The 19,175-nt window shown below is 39.4% G+C and overlaps 1 protein-coding gene across 5 annotated transcripts in view; it reads right to left on the reverse strand.

Annotated features, from left to right (window-relative positions):
• The window catches only part of ADAM22 (ADAM metallopeptidase domain 22), a 136,822-nt gene that overhangs the window by 22,441 nt on the left and 95,206 nt on the right, over positions 1-19,175 (reverse strand). Inside the window, exons 16-29 of one of the 5 annotated variants that reach the window (XM_065666431.1) lie at positions 15,789-15,860; positions 14,980-15,072; positions 13,402-13,482; positions 13,123-13,173; positions 12,777-12,840; positions 12,157-12,262; positions 11,014-11,130; positions 10,142-10,310; positions 9,077-9,185; positions 8,036-8,126; positions 6,683-6,700; positions 3,727-3,834; positions 688-788; positions 45-111 (exon numbers count right to left, since the gene is read on the reverse strand). In XM_065666431.1, the coding sequence (XP_065522503.1) occupies positions 45-111; positions 688-788; positions 3,727-3,834; positions 6,683-6,700; positions 8,036-8,126; positions 9,077-9,185; positions 10,142-10,310; positions 11,014-11,130; positions 12,157-12,262; positions 12,777-12,840; positions 13,123-13,173; positions 13,402-13,482; positions 14,980-15,072; positions 15,789-15,860 (1,247 nt within the window). Of the gene's footprint in view, positions 1-40; positions 112-687; positions 789-3,639; positions 3,835-6,682; positions 6,701-8,035; positions 8,127-9,076; positions 9,186-10,141; positions 10,311-11,013; positions 11,131-12,156; positions 12,263-12,776; positions 12,841-13,122; positions 13,174-13,401; positions 13,483-14,979; positions 15,073-15,788; positions 15,861-19,175 lie in introns of those variants that run through there. The other 4 variants (XM_065666435.1, XM_065666433.1, XM_065666432.1 and 1 more) reach the window with 4 other exon arrangements.

The following is a 19,175-nucleotide window of genomic DNA, read 5'->3' on the forward strand; positions in this document are numbered from 1 at the left end:
GAAAACTGTATTTTTTGGCTTTGCTTTTATAAGTTCAGACTTACTCAGTTGAATTAGACCGTGGCCTAAATCTTTTGCCTCTGACTTTCTTTCTGTTTCCTCCTATATTACCTGAAAGAAATGAAAGGATAAAGACAGACAGTAAAACAACTTGAAACTCACCTGCATCCCATGCCAAGCTGTATATTCTTTTTGCATCCCCAGCAAAAGAGTCATTACCTTATTAGCTTTAACCATTTAAAAGTCACAGGTCAGTCCCTCTTGATTTACCTCAGACCAGCTAAACCTGAAACTTTGATGATCTTTCTCTAATTTTCACTGCAGCTGTGCAGAGCGATAAACTCCTTAATTTCAGCTTCCATTTGAGAAAATCACTACACTTCGAGAAGAATACTAAACACTTCCTGACAAAATCACAGAAGCTGGCAAGAGTGTGAGTAGACTTCCTTCTCTTTTTCATGTTAGCTCACACTAGAGGAATGGAAGAAATGTCATTTCCGCATCACAAAGCATTGTGTAAAAAAAGTAGTTGTGTAGGGTGCTGCTAAATCTTCATTTCAGGTTAATAACAATTAGCACAATTTTAAGGGGGCATGATGCTGTCCTAAGATCAGCTAAACTTTCAGCAGAGCAGCAATGGTGCAGAGGCTGGTTTCCACTGTGGCTAGCACAGAGGTTCACACTTACCTTGCCAAGAATTACTCCTAGGCCTCCCATTTTCACAAATGTCTGAAATATGTTTTGTGTCTGGGATCCTTTCACTCCAGGAATGAGATAATCCATTTGACCTGGAATAGGAGGGCTCAGATGCGGTTATTGTTAAGGGTGTTGTCTCACATCAGTGTTAGCTCAGCGGTTCAGAGGGTCACATTCCCGAGGCCAGTGACACAACACAGCCTAAGGTCTGTCTGCACTAGCAGAGCCTCCAGGAGTTCTGTTAAATGCTGCAGTTACACTTCACAGCTGTCCCTGCAGCAGTTTGGTGTGCCCATGTTCAAGAGCCACACTTCAGCACTGCCTTCTTGCATGTCTGCTGTGGAAAGCACAAACACCAGCACACACCAGATTTCCTCTGGGTTTGCAGCTCTGCCCCAGTTCATGGCTGGAAGATGCTCTTCCAACTGTGCTCACCTCAAGGTTTTTTTATCTCACCGTCAAGCATATCCTGCCTGCAAGCTACCCACTCCTTCCCTGTGTAGGAAAGCCTGGACTGCTTCCCTCACCCCACTGCTACCAGCCTCAGGGGCTCGGGAATCTGTGATGAGCATGCTCCCACCCACAGTTGGTAGCTCCAGTGGAGGAGGGATAACTCATGTTTGCCAATTTTGAATTTTTACTATGTTTTGTCCGCCAGTCACTGCATTATGCATTTCTAATGCTAAACTCAAAGCCAAAACACCAGTCATTGTATCTAGGTGCTTGGGGCAAACCTAAATTTTTCTTTCCTTTTGTATTCCCTCTGGGAGCTAGAGGTGTGTGTGGTGGTGGTGGTGCTCAACATGTGGGATTTTGCAACAGGCTCCCTCCTGCTGAACTACAGCTGCAGCTGAGCTCTTTGCCAGAGATCTACAATTATTTCCAAAAGAGAAGAAAACAAGAGGAAGCAGAAAACAGGTCAGAATAGATGTCTTATTTATCACAAAGAATTTTTGCTTAAAGGAACTATTTCTGTTGTTTCTAAGTTTGGATACTCTTGCATTTTTCAGCCTCTGCTTTCCTTGGAGGGCAAGCATCTCAGAGATGCTCTTCAGTTTCCAGAAGACCAGGCTAAACCACAACCACACTGAAGTAAGCCCAGGGTTTCATCAATTCAAACTGAATTACAGCACGAAAGGTCTGAGAAGCAACAGATCTACTGACAGAGTTTTTAAACATTTTCTCAAGGGTCTGTTTTCAGGTTCATGAATGTCTTGCTATATTCTGGGTTTGGTGTTTCATAATAGCAAGGGTTATCATAAAGTTGTGTCTTAATCCTTGAACATCCTCTGAATACCAGCTAACACTTCATAGTGCCTTCCAGCGTGGAGAAACCCAGGCAGCTAATAGCCCAGTCACTCTAACATCTTGCAAGAGATACCACCCCTATCTGCACACAGAGCAAATCAAAACCAGCTTGGAAGGCAGGAAATAGCACTTCGGTCATTCAAAGAGTTGCATGGAAAGACTATGTCAGCTCCACCACAACGTTAACGGAGTATTTGTCAGACTTTTCCAGACTTGACAGTGCACAACATACCTGAACTGGTGGTGGGGAACAACAAAACTCTCTAGTACAGACAGACCTTAGAAACCGTTAGCTTTTCTGAACAAATAATAAACAGAGACACATGAAAGAAATGAAGTATGAAAGGCAACACAGATACTGAATGAAAGAAGAAACACATTAACTGACATTCATTGAAAAAGAAACTTTTTTTTTCCTAACTGGTATTCGAACCTGCTTACACAAAGCTATGAAAACTTCCTCGCCCAAGGCTTTTCTCAAAATTTATCCAGATGAGAAAAGATTCTCCAACACAAACAATGCATCATTTAAGATTAATGCTTGCTCCCTGAAAAAATACACTTTATCCACTCACACTTCTGAAAAGCTGAATTTTAAAATTAGAAATCATTAATTAATCACTGCTAAAGTTTTCCTAAAAACATATTATAATAGACAGAAGTTGCATATTAGATTAAGCTGCTATACCCAAATAGTAAATGTTACTGCAAGTGTATCCCTTCCATACATTTCTCTCTACTTTCTTTGAAATAACAACAAAGAAAATGGCTTCATCAGCTGTGTGGTTATAAGCTGATCAGTAAGTTACTGAGAACTGAATTGCAGTTGTCTTATGAAGCAGTTCAGGATTGTCTATCCCTCCCATGACACAGTGCTTCCTGTAAATTGTTTTAAAGTGCTAGCTGGAGATTTTCATAATTAAAGGATCTCTAACTGCAGAGGGACAGTGAGCATCGTGACCTAATGACCTTAGCAATTACAAACCACTCTCAATGCTTTTCAATGATTTTCCATTTTAAAATGTTGTCCCTTTTTTTTTTTTATGTAACTGGAACAATACCAGAGTTTGTGAAATCTGATCAAGGGCAAAATCTAACGCCCTCCTTGGTTACTTGTAAAAGCAAGCACAAAACTACAGGAAGTCTTTGTAGAATTATCTTCTAAGATAACAGTTGGTCACCATTTAGTATATTAGTTTAGTAAGTGGAATAAAATGCAAGTACCGTCATCTTTAATGTGAGACAGCAAGAGTATTACCCAGTTCAACTCAGTGACTTAATGACACTGACACATAAAAATAGAAAAATTACATTTATATTGAACATTTTACGTTTATTATTGAAGCAAGACGGTGTTCCTTTTCTTTGATTACATGACCATGTATAAGAAAGTTGTGGAGCTTTTATTTAATTTTTTTTTTTTAAACCAGCAATTATTATTACAGTCTACTTGAAAATAAATCTCAAGCACAGAGATGACAAAAATTTGATTAACTGAAAATCGGTTTGCATGGAAAACTTGTTTATTCTGGCCTAATTGTAGTAAATAGCTCAGAGCATCAGGGAAAAATCAGTAATCAAAGCACAAAGGATGCCACTTCAAATATTCCACAAAGAAAGAAGAAAGAATCAAACCTGCTGCAAAACAATGAAATGTTCTGACTAATGGAATAATGGGTGATGGAACAGGTAGAAATCTGAAAATGCGACAGAAAAGCAGACCTCTTCTTAGAACTAGATGCAGAGTTTGTGCTGACTCCAGGAGGCATGTCGCTATAAAAAGAGTCGGCCTCTCCAGGCTTTTTTACATAATCTCCCTGGGGTATTTGTCTAAAGTATAATAAACATCGTAGAGTCAGAAAATGTGACAGGCACCAGCACACACACAAACATGCACAAACATTAGTTTAAAAGAACGAGAGGCAAGGATAGCGATCCTTGAGGAAACCCATTAACCACACACAATAATCCTATTAATAAGTAATTCAACCATCTGGACAGAAAACTCCCACATGCTTCTGATATGTGCAGAAAAGTGGATTGTGTTGTTTTGGTAAGGGAAAACAAGGAACATTTCACTGATAAATCACAATTTTTGAAGTTTGTGGTTCTTGAGACAAATAACCATGATCAGACATTCAAAATAGCCCACTGCGCTCATTGCAAAAAGCATCCCCAGGTACAGTACAAGCGCTGCAGCCTGAGCTGAATAACATGCCTGCATCAAAAAGGAGCTCAGGAAAAGTGAATGTTTTTTTCCTTCTGAGGTAGATCCTTTCCATTTAATTTTTGCGATCATTACTGAATTCAAGAATAGCAACTGATTGAATTGTTTAAACCTCAGGAGGAGAAAAACCTCATTTAACTGTTTTCTTGTGCATGGGGAATAACACCAGTGTCAGAGGTTCTCAGCTACCTCAGTAGACTCAATCTGCCAAAACATACAAAAATAATGCCCTACATATCTGACAGTAGTTTATCCCCTTCCAGTACCAGAAGCTTGGTTATGGCGCATAAAAGCATCTATGCTTTCGAAAGTCCTAATCAAGCTGTGCAATGTTTTTTGCAGATAATGAATTCATCGCCAGCAGAAAAACTGCCATGCAAATATTCCAGTTACACTTCCATCAAGTTGAAAAATCCTCCCTAGTACAAGTAGCTACTTTGACAGTTGTCTGTATCATAATACCAGCAACTTCATTATCTATTCAGCCTTGCACTTCCCAAGGCCTTTTTGTCTACCCTATTAAGATGCACATGTATCAGAAGATTCATTCACAGTCAAATTGTGTCCAACTACAGACCTGAACAGGGCTCTCTTCATTCCATATCTGAATTTCTAATGCTCCTAAAGTATTTAAAATACTCCATTACAAGGCACAGTAATCATTAGCGTAACGCAGTACTTCCATACCATCTCCTCTAACACCTCTCAGTTTCAGTTCCTGTCCCATTCCTCAGCTGATACATGTCTGTGTTGAGAGTTCACTCAGTGTGGGCAGCTCTGCTCCCCAGAGTTCCTCCAGCAAACTGTTCTATCACTACACCATCAGAGATAACTTCTCCCATGTAGCTGTGCCATTTAAGCCTCACTATCCCAGCCGGCAGAATTCTTGCTAATTGGCTCTTTTTATTACTTTCAGTTGACACGTTTCCATTGCTTAGCAATACCAAATATCATTCCTTATATAACACTCAGAAATACCTCAATGTCTTGTTTTCATCTTTAAGGAGTAACCATAAACTATTAGGAAAAGAAAAAAACAAGGACACTCTGGAGACTCCACTGGAAATCTGTTTTTATGGAATACTCCTTGTACATATCCAGAATTATTCTATTTAGAAGTCAGCCCACGGAACTTCATTTTCTGCATGGAGATTTAATTATTAAATATCTCTACCAACTATGAAATATCCTCCATCACCTTCAAAAGCCTCAGCTTGCTTATGCTGGTTTTCACTCTGCCCGTGCTGACAGACACAGCTGCAGACTGACTGCATCCTCACAGCTCCCTGTCCATATACTGATTTCTGGAGATGAGGGAATTTGAGAAAGTTAGATTCCCTAAGACTCCAATGCAAACATGCATGGGGCAGTCTCCTTCTGTATTTCAAGGTTTTAGCTGCTCTGTCCTCAGCCAACACTGAAGCATCCACAGTAGAGTGACAAGATGGCAATGTTAGTCTGCGTTTACCAATACATCATGTTCCACTAAGCAGCACCAAACCCTGAAATGCTGCCTCCCTTGTGCCGGGTGACATTTCCTACCCACCAACCTCTCCGTAAGGCTTGACTTCAATAGCTTCATCTTCTTCCTGTTCCTGCCACCTATCTGACCTTATAGTACACAACCAGCACTTGGCAGTGCTTTTCCGCTTTTTTCAAGTGTTTTGAGTCTGGCAGAGAAAGCACTACACAGGCAGGGGGAATGGAGAACAAGCACAATGGGTAGCAGCAGCAACAAACAAAGCAGCAGCTTGGACCAGGAGGCAGTGATACAGGCAGAAAACAGGGGAATTTGTGAAAAACTCTTATTTGGGGGCACTGGGAGAGGAAGGAGTCAAGTCCTTCCGAGAAGACCCATCTGTCAGGCAGATGACTGATCAAAGGGAGATGGTCTTCCAGGAGCCAAACCCAAGTCACTAGAAACTGCTTGGGTTTTGGCCACAAGCTTAAAACGGTGAAAGCCCAGCTCTGTGCTGAAGACAGTACCGTGCTTTAGCTACAAATCAATCAAGCAGGGTGGCACGAAAAAATGGGTTCTTCAGTTGCATAGCAATTTAACTGCATTGTATTTTTAACTGCAAAGAAGCTCCAGGCATGAATTTGTCTCAGAAGGCTCCCAAACATCATGTTAATATTAATTATTCAATTCTCAGCCTCCCAAGAACACTTTCATCTCTAATAGCAGATTTTCATTCTCTCTTATTGGAAATATTCTCCTGTTTTCCTAAATAAGATTGTCTACCTCATAAGTAAACATTATTTTTGCTACTGAGTTCAGTGAAATCAGGATTTCAAGCAATACACTTATAAATACCAATTTCATATATACAAGCAAATATTCTTTAAAATATGGTAATTCATCAATTTCTTTATAACATATAAATGAGCAAGAGAGAAGTACAGCTATTTTCAGAGCTTTCTAATATACATTCCATTACTTTTATCACATACCTCTGCCTTCTGTAGTTTCTTTCCATACAAAGAGAAGAGAAAAAAAGAAGAATGAGTTATGAGTATGCAGGCATACATGGTCAGTAAAAGAAAAAAATGTAAAGAGAAAAGGAAAAAAATACCAACCATATAGCATCCATTCTGTATGCAGAACGAAATTTTTGCTCAAAATGTTTCTAAAGAAAACACTTCTGAAATAATCATACTAAATCAGAATAAACTTGGAAAATATATTCATGTGGATGGCTAAAGCCAGTGCTGAGCTGGAGATGCAGTTCATGATGAGTTTAAGTCTATTCACTGTGAAGCTGCTAGTGAAAGGTGCACCCTCCGCCTCCAAAAACTAATCCCACTGGCAATGTGTGATCACAAAATGAGCCCTTAACTTTTGGAGTTGTACTCAAAATAGAAGTCCAGATTTTCAGATACTGCCAGAAGCTAAGGGTGATACACCAAGAGAGCATATCCTACCTTTTTACTATCCTAACCTTCATGCTTTTTTCCAAATGCTTCTTTTCTTATGCATTGGAGCTATTCCTCAGCCTAACAAAACAGCAGAGGATGTGCCGGCTCATTATGCCAAACCACTGGGGCTGTGTCCTAGCTACAGCAGTGCCTGCAGGGTGAGCCTGCCCTGCCCACCAAGCACACCAAGGACCAGTGGATGAAGGACTTCAAGAGCCAGTTTCACCCAAATACAGGTGACAAAGTAAGTACCTTAAACCTGTTCTTAATACATGCAAAACATCTGAAATGCTCTGTTTTTAGAAGAAATTCACAAAAGGAGAAAAACTGAAAAAGATCAGTCAGGCTAAAATAATCCATTTTTGCCTCCTAGTGAGCAGAACACTGACAGCTCTACACCAGGAGAACTTGCACCTTATTTGCAAACTACAGATCTCTCTCTTACTGAAAAAAGTGCCTGAAATAATTTCAGGTTAAGATGACTGAATATAAACATCTGTTTAAGGAAGCCTATGGTTAAATGCTTTACTGACTGACTGAAGGCTAATCTTGCTAAATTTACTTCATCATTAGGAAAGATTTATAATTGAGTGAGACTATATTCTTGTATTTCCTTTGTCAGATACCGTAAAATCACAACCTGATCATCTACAAAAAATTAAATAACTAAGAAGGAAATAAATTTCAAACCTGGATCAAGCTCTCCAAAAGCACATACACATGTAAGAATTACCTGAAAAATGCTAATAAAATAAAAATGTCACTGTATAAATATAATCCAAATAAAATCTGGATTTTTAAGATTATGCTTGAATTGTTCTTATAATTAGACATCAGATGGAATAAATGTATTTTTAACCATATCAAGAAAAAACACAATTTACTTACTTGTAACCCCAACCAGTTATTCCTAAAACGAGAGCCAACACTAAAATGGTGCCAGCAATAGCCCCTATTATTATATTTGTGCTAACAACACCTGGAAACACAAGAAAGGGGAAAAATACATAAGGTTTTAGAAGAAAAATATACAAAACCAGTAAATGCACTGTCTTTCAAAAGCTTGCTTGGACAATTTGCACTAGGCTGATTAACTGCAGCCAGTGATATAATCTTGAAGTATAGCATGGACATAAAAAGATCATTCATAAATCAAGCTTTGACCTTTGTGTCTGTTTCCCTTAACTGAACACTTGCTACATGAGAAAATTGTGCCAGGTATACCAACATAATGTTATCAATATTAAACTGCTGTAGCTTATATCCTTATAAGCTGCCTGGCAAATACATGCTTACATTGGAATAAAAGTGACTGTTTGGGTTTGCTTAAATCCTTTCCACAGCTGAATAAACTAACCAAAAAAAGACATTCTGGAAGATGGTAAAGCTGTCTCCTAACAAGGATTTATAATAAAAGGCATTTACATCCTCATTTTTCTACAACATACCTTTCTCATGTATATGACCCTAAAATGAATAAAAATTTTCACTCAAAAAATGTGTGCCAACATTCCACATACTGGCTATGTAATAAAAGATTTACTCTACAAATAAAAACCAATCATGTAACACTACTTTTCTATTTATATATGAAAAGTCCAAATAACATTTTGCTCATCCTAATCTATTAATATACTTTGTAAGGCCACTCAGATGACCGGGACAAACAAGGTACAACTGGACACACTGGTACCAGTCCTAAAAGGTGGGATGAGTGCTTGTCAGCAACACCGCTTGCGCCCAGCCCCAGGTCTGAGACCTCATTCAGACACTGAGTGCTTCTGCTGTTTGAGGAAGGCATGGGAATGAGGCTCCTAATGGTGCATCGTGTTGTATGCTAACTGAAAGAGTAGGAGATCTAGTTTCTCCCAATGAACCATCCTCAAATCCAAGCCTTTCCAGTTACTGATAAAAATTATAACAACGTACCTTTATTGATAGCATCTCTATCAAAATATAGATCATCTTTGATGTGAGAACTGCAATCTTCTCCTCCCCAGAATCGGTCACAGACACACTTTATTTCATTGCTACAAACCTGCAGCCAAAAGTGCAGCTCAGAATAAAATCATAAAATTGATCTAGTCCCCTAATTAGTATCTATGGTACAGGGACAGTCATACAGCCCTGATTTTGCCTGCAAAGTTTTCAAAACATTATAAATATACAGCAAATATAAATTTATATATTAGATATAAATGTATCAAATCTATTATTATACTTTATATATAAAGTTGTATAATATGTACTATGTACATTCATGTATTTTAATGTAATCTATATTTAATAGAACTATTTATAAGTGCTGTTGGAGACTGAACCTCAACGATCACTTTTTTTTTCTCAAAATATGATGAAGTGGTTAATTTCAAATTAAAAGGGGAGTTCTAATGCAGTGCAAAAGACAAAAAACATTATGACAGAACAACTCCTTTGATCTCAGCTCAGCCATAAAGACTTGGACATTATTTCAAACTGTCTGCAGGGCAAGGCGACTTGCCAGGACTGTGCACCAAGCAGAGAAGCTGCCACTAGCCAAGAGCCAGCTTACTGCCCTCTTCTCTAGAGCAAAGTAATTCTCAGAATCCAGCAACTTTATGAACCTTCTTGACTGTTGACACAATAAAGAGAGCATGAGAAAGAGCATCTGCAAGAACAGAGACCCGTTTCTCATTTCATAATAACTTTATATTCTCCAGTACATTGCCTGAGGAAATATCAATCAAGTTAACAGAAGTGATAGTGAAAGAATCAATTGATAACTTTTTTGTAAGACTAATACATACTTACTATGACTCATTGTTTAAGATGTCTTGACTGCTATGCATTATGTTTACTTAAGTGCCTTTTCCCTTTTCCTTTCCAAAAGCTTCTCCAGCTTCAGAGACTTCAAGAGTCATGCTGCTGGCTTCCTGAAAGGTCTAGCTATTATAGTACACAAAGCCAGGTACTGAGCAAAAATGGAAAAAACGATTAAGGAGTACAAGAACATACACCGTGTCCTGAACAAATCTGGCTGTCTGTGGTGCCTGGACAGGTACTGAAGTTGAAGGCCTTGGTGGGGAGGCAGCGATGCTCAAGGCACACCATGTTTGGCCCACAAGGCGTCCCATTCTCCACATAGCCCAGGTCCGTCTCCTCATCAAGCTTCACATGGCCACCACTGCAAAACAACCAAGAGGACCCTGGAGACTTGTGCTGTGATTACATGGGACTGCTTGAGAGAAACTGGGCTTTGGGCTGCTGCCTTCTGTCTGCATTATACAATGCCCAAGACCAGGAAAGCGTAAGTGTTGGCTAATTTATCTCACTGGCCCTAATGTGAAACAAACCAAAACACAGTATATCTACATCAAACAAATGTAATGGTGAAAACAAAGACCATTTTTCCTGTGTAAGAGCCATTGTTAGATAAAACACTGAGTTTACTTGTGTAGGATTTTATTACATCTAACAATTGTGTGAAGCTATAAGAACACACCGGGTCTATAATTGTGATACAGCTAACATATGGCAAGGTATTAAGCTGCCAGTTATCTTTGGCAGTGCAGGCATATGTCTAAGTATTTGAGTACATTAAGTGCTTTACAAATATTAAAGAATGTAAAATTCAGAGGCCAGAGTAGAGCATTATGTCTCTACAGGAAAAATTAACCACTACATAGAGTGGACTGCAAAACAGCTGCATTCCCCACATGCGGTCAATTTCCTGAAGCTTAACATAAGTTGAGCTAGAATAATGGTTATGTGTTAATAGAAAAAAAAGTAATGGAAACAGTTGTTCTCCACTTAGGAATGAGAAAGCTGCTTTTCTGTGCAAGATGGATACTAATTGTCTGTGCTCTGTTCTCACAATTTCTAATTACCTGCAATTGTAGACTTTTCCAAACTGCAGGATTGACGATGTGATTTCACCATCAAGTTCTCCAAGTCTGGGCACACTGGATATATTGGAGCACAGAAGGTATCCACAAAGCACATCCCTGCATCGAGAGAATAAACATGGCAAAATAAACTCATGGCAAAGAAAACGGACAATCAAAAAAATGTGTTTTTCTTCACTTGCTTTGTAACATGTTTGTCATTGCTTGCTTTCCTCCTACTGACAGTAACTCCCATAAATAATGCCTTGTTTCCCAAGAAGATTATTTTCCTTTGAACTTGGACTGGGAAAAGAATCTTTTTTATGATGTATTATCAAAAATGCTCTGAGCAATAGCAAGCAGGGAGCTGTCAAGAACAAGCCACATAAAATTGATCAAAATATCCTATCAAGATATAATAACTGGCCCATAAAGGAGATCAGTAAATACTGGCTTTAAAACAACTCTCATATGACACATATGTAAGTGAACTAGAGACACCAAATCTAATTCAGCTGTTGAAGGGACTTTACGACTCATATGCAGAGACTTATGTGTGTCAGAAAAGAAGAGTCTGGCCTCTCCCATATTACTGAGTATTTTTACTCACGTAGTTGTAATGGAACAAAAGTAAGGCTATAAGATCTGCACAGAAAGGTTGAAAAAGACACTGCTTCAGCTGTAGGTAGGACTATGATTCAAATGGCATTGACAGAATGGAGAACTCGTCTGAAACACCAGGATGCAGTTTCACAATGACTGGCAAAAGGTTCAGAAATAGGCAGAAATAATCAACTGCATAAATACAGAATGTTAAACACTGGTTTAGGCAGCAATTTGCAGGACATAGGAAAAGTTACAGTATACTGGAAACCAAACACAACCTGGCAATGCAACGGTACGGCATAAAAGGTGAACACCACACTGAGACATGAAACCACTGGCTGCTTTCCTCTGCACTGCTGAGCCTCACCAAGAGTCCTAGGACAACTTTTGGTCTAAGTGCTTCCAAAGCTCAGATAGCTTCAGAATTTCCTGCACTAAGATCTGCAGAAGAAAGCTTTTTGAGCCTCTATGACCTAGCCAAAGAACTGTATCAGGAATAAAAATTCTCATACCAGTTGTTTTCCATATGGATTAACTTACTGTTTATTGCACTGTATCCAAGAGTCCTTGTCTCTTCCACAGTTTCCTTTCTCAGTCCCTTCAATATTCAGCTTCTCATAGCAGTACTTGTCAGCAGCTGTCACTTCTGAAAACAGAGACAAATCTCTTCTAAGATGATGAAGACTTTGAAAAGCCAGGTCCTGGGAAATGGGGGTGAGCTATTTAAGCAAGCAGAGCTTCCCAATCTGTGAACTGCAGTACTATGGTCTGCAGGTGGCCTCTGAAACTGCACAGCATTCTCAATGAAAAGGTTTATGCTGTCACCATAGGACTGTTATAAAATTTTGTTCAGACTGACCAGGGTTTATTGCTCTATAAGCCACAGAAATAAATCAACAAATATGTGCATATGCTCCCCAGGCGTATATTAATGAGAACTTAAACCTAAGACCAGAAAAATCACCATTAAGTTATCCAACATTAGAGAAAGAGCTGGAAAAGATGGAAAGACAAAATGAGGAGGGAAGAAGGGGAGTGGCATACACTGCTAGCTGTTTTTAATGGTTCTGAATACGTGTGTCCCATAATTTTTCTTAGCTAAATTAATCTTTCAAGCCACATGAATTACAACCAACATAGAAGCAGTAGCATCCACTCACTTTCACCCCAGATATATTTACACTGCCGGTCCCTGGTTTTGCATCTTCCTCCAAAACAAATACCCTAGAAAGAAGGAAAATATACAGACAAAGTTTCAAATCACTTGATTTTCCAAAACATCTATTTGTTGAATGTACAGATCTGTTACATTCTTTCTATTGAGGCAACTAGTATGTGATTCTACTTTTTGTTCATTTTAATGCTTAGCTCCAAAATACGACTAGTACCCAAAACTCAGGAATGTTAGAACAGTCCCAAGTGACTTCCAAAGATCTTATATCGAAATCCATAGAAAGCAATTTATAAAAGCAGAAAGAATATAAAACAAACTGAAGTGCTAATTACCTGCTGATTATCACACGAATATCCATCCATTTTATGAATATTAGGAGAACACTACAGAAAGAGAAAATAACTCATAGATCACAGATCAGTCAAGCATGGATGCAAACTATACAACAAAAGTATTTGGAAAACTACTTCAGCATCATGCTGTTTTTTTAGTATCAGCACACTTAATACAATTTTTATACACCTTACTATACAAAACAGTAACATTCATAGTGATTGCGAGACTACAGGTTAGGTTTTTTTCATCTCTTGGGTAGAAAATATAAAAATCACCTGACTGGAATTTCCTGTGCAGTTCTCTGCAATATCACAGTCATTCACTGCTTCTCGGCACAAAACTCCTTTAGGTTCAAACTGAAGGAAAAAAAAAGAACAGAAAATTAATGTCTTGTTTTCTCCATATCTTGCCTGAAATGCAATGCCTCCTTCAAGTTTTAACTAAAATAAAACCAGGAAATATTCATGTGCTAACTGATGTGGTAAGACTTTCCTTTCCCTGGTGCAGACATTGCACCCCTGCAGCCACTAGCCATTTACTGGTGCAAGTGGTACCACTCTCTGAGGCACCCCTTCCCAAGTGCAGGGCGAAGCACGGTAAGTGCTATCGTGCGACATGGGACCCCTGGGGTTTACCAAACCAATACAGCTCTAGGGATGTTGGGAACTGTTATAAACGGCCTTTTGAGTTGTCCCGATTAACACCACCTACAGACACATTTTGCAAAATTCTGCCTTTCTCTGCATTGGCTCACCCTCGCCACTCTCTATGTTGGTAAACCCTTGCTTGTGTCATTGCAAAAATAATGTAGATACACAGAAGTTTTTTTTTTGTGTTCTCATAGTCTTTAATATGGTGCCTGTGCAACTTGGATGCTTGAACAAAATTCACCCACACTGCTAATTTTTTTTTTTTTACATTACATTAAAAATAAGGAATGTGCTCAGGGAAATGTGATCTGTTCCAGCATAATCTGTGCTTTCTCTTTTTTTAACATCAGGATGAGTACAAAGTCAAGAATGTGGTCCACAGTTATTACTAATGTTCCTCCTAAGGAAATGAAACCCTCATAATAAGTCCACAGACAAAGACAAAAATATCACACACAGTACACCACAGTCTTAATAACACTAATAATAATTATCATTACTACTAAATGAGTATAAACAACTATTTGAAGTTGTATTTAGTTGGGCTCCCTACAGCCAAGATCTGGCTAAACCTCCTTTTACTATCTGCTGGTATATCAGGAAGAATACCTTATAGTTTACACTGGGCTTGATTCCCTTTACTCAATGGGATTGCAGTTAGTTCAAACTTGAGGAGACACAGGTAGACCTAACAGAAACTCAGTCAGGTGTCTTTTAGCTAGATAAACACTTCTGAACAATTCTGCTAACTGATTTTTAGGTTTTGTTTCTGTTTGGTTTTTTTTGTTTGGTTGGGTTTGTGGGGTTTTTTTACTATATCCTTTTCTCAGGCACTCTGTGGTATGATTTTCCCATTCAGTCTCATGGGACAAATCCAGAGCAACAGGTAAGGCACTGGGAGCAGCAAATGGGTAAGGATGTGCGTGTTTAAACAAGCATGTGTAATAAAACCTTGTGGAACTCCAACCTGATTCAAACTTGTCTGAAACTGGAAAGCTTTCATTCACCTCTGCATTTGATCAAGGAGCCAAGCCTTGAAAACAGAGAATAGCCCCAGACAAACCAGTTTTCAGCCCATTTTAAAGGGTAAGTGTTCAGAAAAGTAATCACAAGATCTGCAAGGAAAATGACACATGCTGTGGTGTCTGCAGCCACCTGGATGCATTCCCAGCAGGATGCTGCAGTGAAGGTCACTGCCCTTACCCGGCACTTCCGACAGCAAAGCCCGTTGCTGCACTGGGAGCCTGCCGTCAGGGTGCAAGCATTGCAGCACTCTCCTCCTTCGCTGGCACACTCCTGAGGAACACACACACTTATAACAGAATACATGGGAAAAGCAGATGAACCCCAAGCTCTCTTATTAATTCTTGTCTTAGCACGCTACCCAAACAGATTTTTAACCAGCCTTTTAGGCCTCTGGAGGCAGAAGACTGCACATACTGTGAGGCACGAAGCTGCTGTTTCCTCTGCAATACAGGAAATATTTTTTTCTAACTTCACAGTGTCAGTCATGAAACACTGACATGTTAGCACTGACCAGAGTCACGTTTCTATCTAGGAAGATACTTTCTATTACATCTTTTAAGCCCTGATTCTGCACAGGTAGCTATTAGTATTACTATTCAGTATTTATTTTGTGGTGAGGCACGGGAATGGGTTGTCCAAGGAAGTTGTGAATGCTCCACCCCTGGCAGTGTTCAAGGCCAGATTGGACAGGGCCTTCAGCAACCTGGTCTACTGGGAGGTGTCCCTGCCCATGGCAGGGGGGTTGGAACTGGGTTGGTCCTTTCCAACCCAAAGCATTCTATGATTCTATGATTCATTCTATGTGATGATAAAATAAAAAACCTGTCCCACATTTTCTTAAATATTATGGAAAAAGGTGAGAAACAACAAATCCTTTGGCACAGGATCTTCATTAAGTGTCTTCCTCCATGTAATATTAATAACAGTGATGGGCAGCACTAAGCCCTACAGAATCTAGTTACCAATTTAGAGTAGACTGAGCTTACCGTGATTGTCCCACAGTCACACTCTTCTCCATCTTCCACAAAGCCATTGCCACATTCTGGAGGATCCAGAAGCTGCGGAGCAAAATCGGAAATCAAAGGGCATGTCTCTCCTAAGGGAATTGTTGTTATACTTACTGAGTAAAATACGGTTTTCCAGTTAACATTCCAACTTAATTAGCTGAAAAACAGTACCCACAACTCAGGGGGAAGCAGACTAGAAACACCACAAATGAAATGTGCAGAGAATGAACAATGCGGAGAATTATTTCAGCAATACTGCCAAGTCACATGGTTTCTTCTGTGCATGAGTACCATTTTTACAGCACATTCAGTCTGAGCAGAAGTCACAAAACAAAAGGTGTGACAAGAAAGGAAAAAAATCAAAGCAATATGACATTTTCATTACTTCACAGGGTTGCAAATGCTGTTGTTCTGGAATTCAAGTGAGGAGGACTCTGAGGTTGAAGCACGTATCATAACTTCAGAAGGAATAGCCATTAAAAAATTGTCCTTTGGTAGCATGTGGCTCAACAAGGAAGGAAAGGGAAGAGGCTGTGTTTCTTTATCAGTTTGTATTGTAAGCAGATGCTTTTTCCTTCCTTTTTCCTCTACCACAGTTGAGAACTTTCAGCAGTTTTCCCTAAGCATGTCTCACAGGCAGATGAGAAAGTATAGCTGGTGAGGCTTCCTCCCTTTCCCTTCAGCCTCCCCACTAAACTGTAACTTAAAATATCTAAATCTGTATATTTGTAGAAGTACTTTCCTTTCCCAGAAGGAAAACTCATTCCCTATTTTTTACATAGGATCCATGCTATGTTCTCTTCTAATGGACACTTTTACTCTGTTCTTTCTGGTTTTGTTGTTTCCCTTTTTCTCAAAATTTCTAAAGGTAATCCTTCTAAAAGAAAAGAAAATATTTCCTTTGGGCATAAGAAAACATAGGAGTAGCTTTAACTACATAAATAAGAAGACATGAAATTGTGTCATCAAGACTAAATATCGTAAATTGTCCTCCAAGTTCTCCAATTAAAATAAGATTGTTCCAGAAACCAGTCTGCTTGCGAGCCATCTGCACAAGTACATCACTTGTAGTGCAAAGTGTGTTTCCCTCTGGCTGCTGCCTTTCTGTCCGTAGCCCACAGGATGGAGCATCACCCCATGTACTTTGCTGTGTCACAAACCAGCCTGAGGCTTGTGGCATAGGCTGATGTGCTATTATTAGATCCCCTATTGAAATGGAAATTTGACTGCAGCATGAAATGAATGTGTAGAATTTTATATTAAATGTAAGAAAGCAAGTATCTTTAAGAATTATTAAATAGTTGTTAAAACTACTTGCTTCCTACATATTTTTTCCAGGCAACTTAACTTCTTCAGTGTCTCTAGCTGCACTGCACAATACAAATAGATGGAAATAACAGAGCATCCTGCCTTAAAACATTGGGCCAATTTGCTGCAATACATAGGGACAGCTAAATATGAAATGGAAGAAAAAAAATTTAAAGGCAAACTGGATAACTTTTCCCCTGAAGTCATATAATTGCTTCATTCATTTGAAAAAAGCATATGTTTAATCTGCTCCAGCAGTCACTGATGTAATTTTCAGGAACACAGCTGATCTTACAGTGGAGCACTGATGAACACTGCACCTTGTCATGTCACTTTTCTTTTATCTCATATTTCTTGGAAAGGAAAAATAAGTTTCTGTTTCACCACTCTTGCTAGGACAAACATGTCTTTGTGAATTAGACAGACATCCACTGACAATAACTTTAAACCAACACAAACAACAACATATTGAAGAGTTTAAATCACCCTGGCTTCCACATCTACCTTTCACATTTCCACACGCCATTAGAGAAAATTGGAAATGCTGCCAATCTAAACTGAGATAAGATTAATTGGGGTTTTTTGAGTGACAGATGTGTAGAGGAGCATGATCACTAAAACAAGCCCAAGTAAGACACATTACACCATGGAAACAATTTACTCAGCAAAGAAATAAACCCACCAGTACTTCTCCCCACCTTTAACGAGATAGGAAAATGCAAACTTCTAAAACACAGGTGCATTTTAAAGAATGAGAAATCTGTCATGAACCAGGACAGAAATCTTACATCTTATTAATGAATGACAGTGCTTTCTCTCCACTTTTAATAGTACATTCTTTCATGAAAATGAGACCTTTGAGAGATAAGCAGACTCAGCTTATATGGATTTGATGCTTTCTCTTCCCCTCTCTAATACTTATTGAAATTCTGTGGTTGTCAGAAGATGCACTGTTTCTCAGCCACTCCAGAATAAACATGCATCACTCCAGAAATTAATTTCTCTTTTAAATATGTGACCATCTCAGCTATCAGGTCTTTTTTCCACATTGACTGGCTGTCTGCCTTGGCCTCTTTCCTTTGCTTGATAAAAGACTGACATTAAATAGAGTATAACATTAATTATATATAGAAAAGAGTCACAATCATTATTCTGATTACACTTCAACACATGCTTCTGTAAAAGGAGCAGGAATATAGTTAGCCTGCTGAAAATCCTCCATTGTGGAAGCACTTACATCTTGGCTGGAGTTTCTTTAGCCTTGTTTTCTATTTTTCTCCCTTAAATGTCTCAGTCAATCATTTCATAGTCTTTGCATCTTTCACATGAATACACCTGTTTAGCAAGCCAAAATTGAGACAACAGAAGCAAAGAAAGGGCAAATGCTATCTCAAGAAAGATTCCCCACTTCTAATTTTCAGGACTCAACACAGCAAGACCTGTGATTTCACATTTTAGAGGCAAATTTGGAGAGGATGGGTCAGTTATTTAAGTGGGTGCCAGTGCTTTTGAAGCTCTCCTCTCCCCAGGCCTTTAGGGCGGTAACACACTGTGCCAGATGAGGCAAGGTACAGTGGCATTGAGGACAAGGAGCCAGCAGCAATTTGGCAGTCTCCCCTGTCTGAGGGGCTACCCAGCACAAGGCAAGGGTGTGCAGAGCCACCCAGACTGACCTAGAAGGAGCCAGCACAGGACTAAGATGATCCAAGGACTTCTCGCTAGATACATTTCTCTCCCAGCAGACACAGCTGAGGGGATGACAGACCCTGGTGACAGTGACAAGGACCATGTGGGCAGCACCTGGGGAATGAGAAGCATGGCAAGCTCCCAGAAGGCACAGGGTCTCATAGTGTCTGTCCTCTACTCCTCAGGGCTTTCTCTCCTGCTCTGCCTCTTCCAGCTGTAGAAAAACTAGACCGACTTTTCAAACTCTGTTCTGAGATCCACTGTAAAAACTCTTCCTTCTCCAAACAGGGAGAATACCACTTGTAACTGATGGCATCTGCAAAGCTGCTGGCCTGCAAGGTAGGACCACCTTCAGAGACTCTAGGAGCCTTT

This window comes from Lathamus discolor, chromosome 2, assembly GCF_037157495.1.
Source record: "Lathamus discolor isolate bLatDis1 chromosome 2, bLatDis1.hap1, whole genome shotgun sequence".
Lineage (NCBI taxonomy): Eukaryota > Metazoa > Chordata > Aves > Psittaciformes > Psittacidae > Lathamus > Lathamus discolor.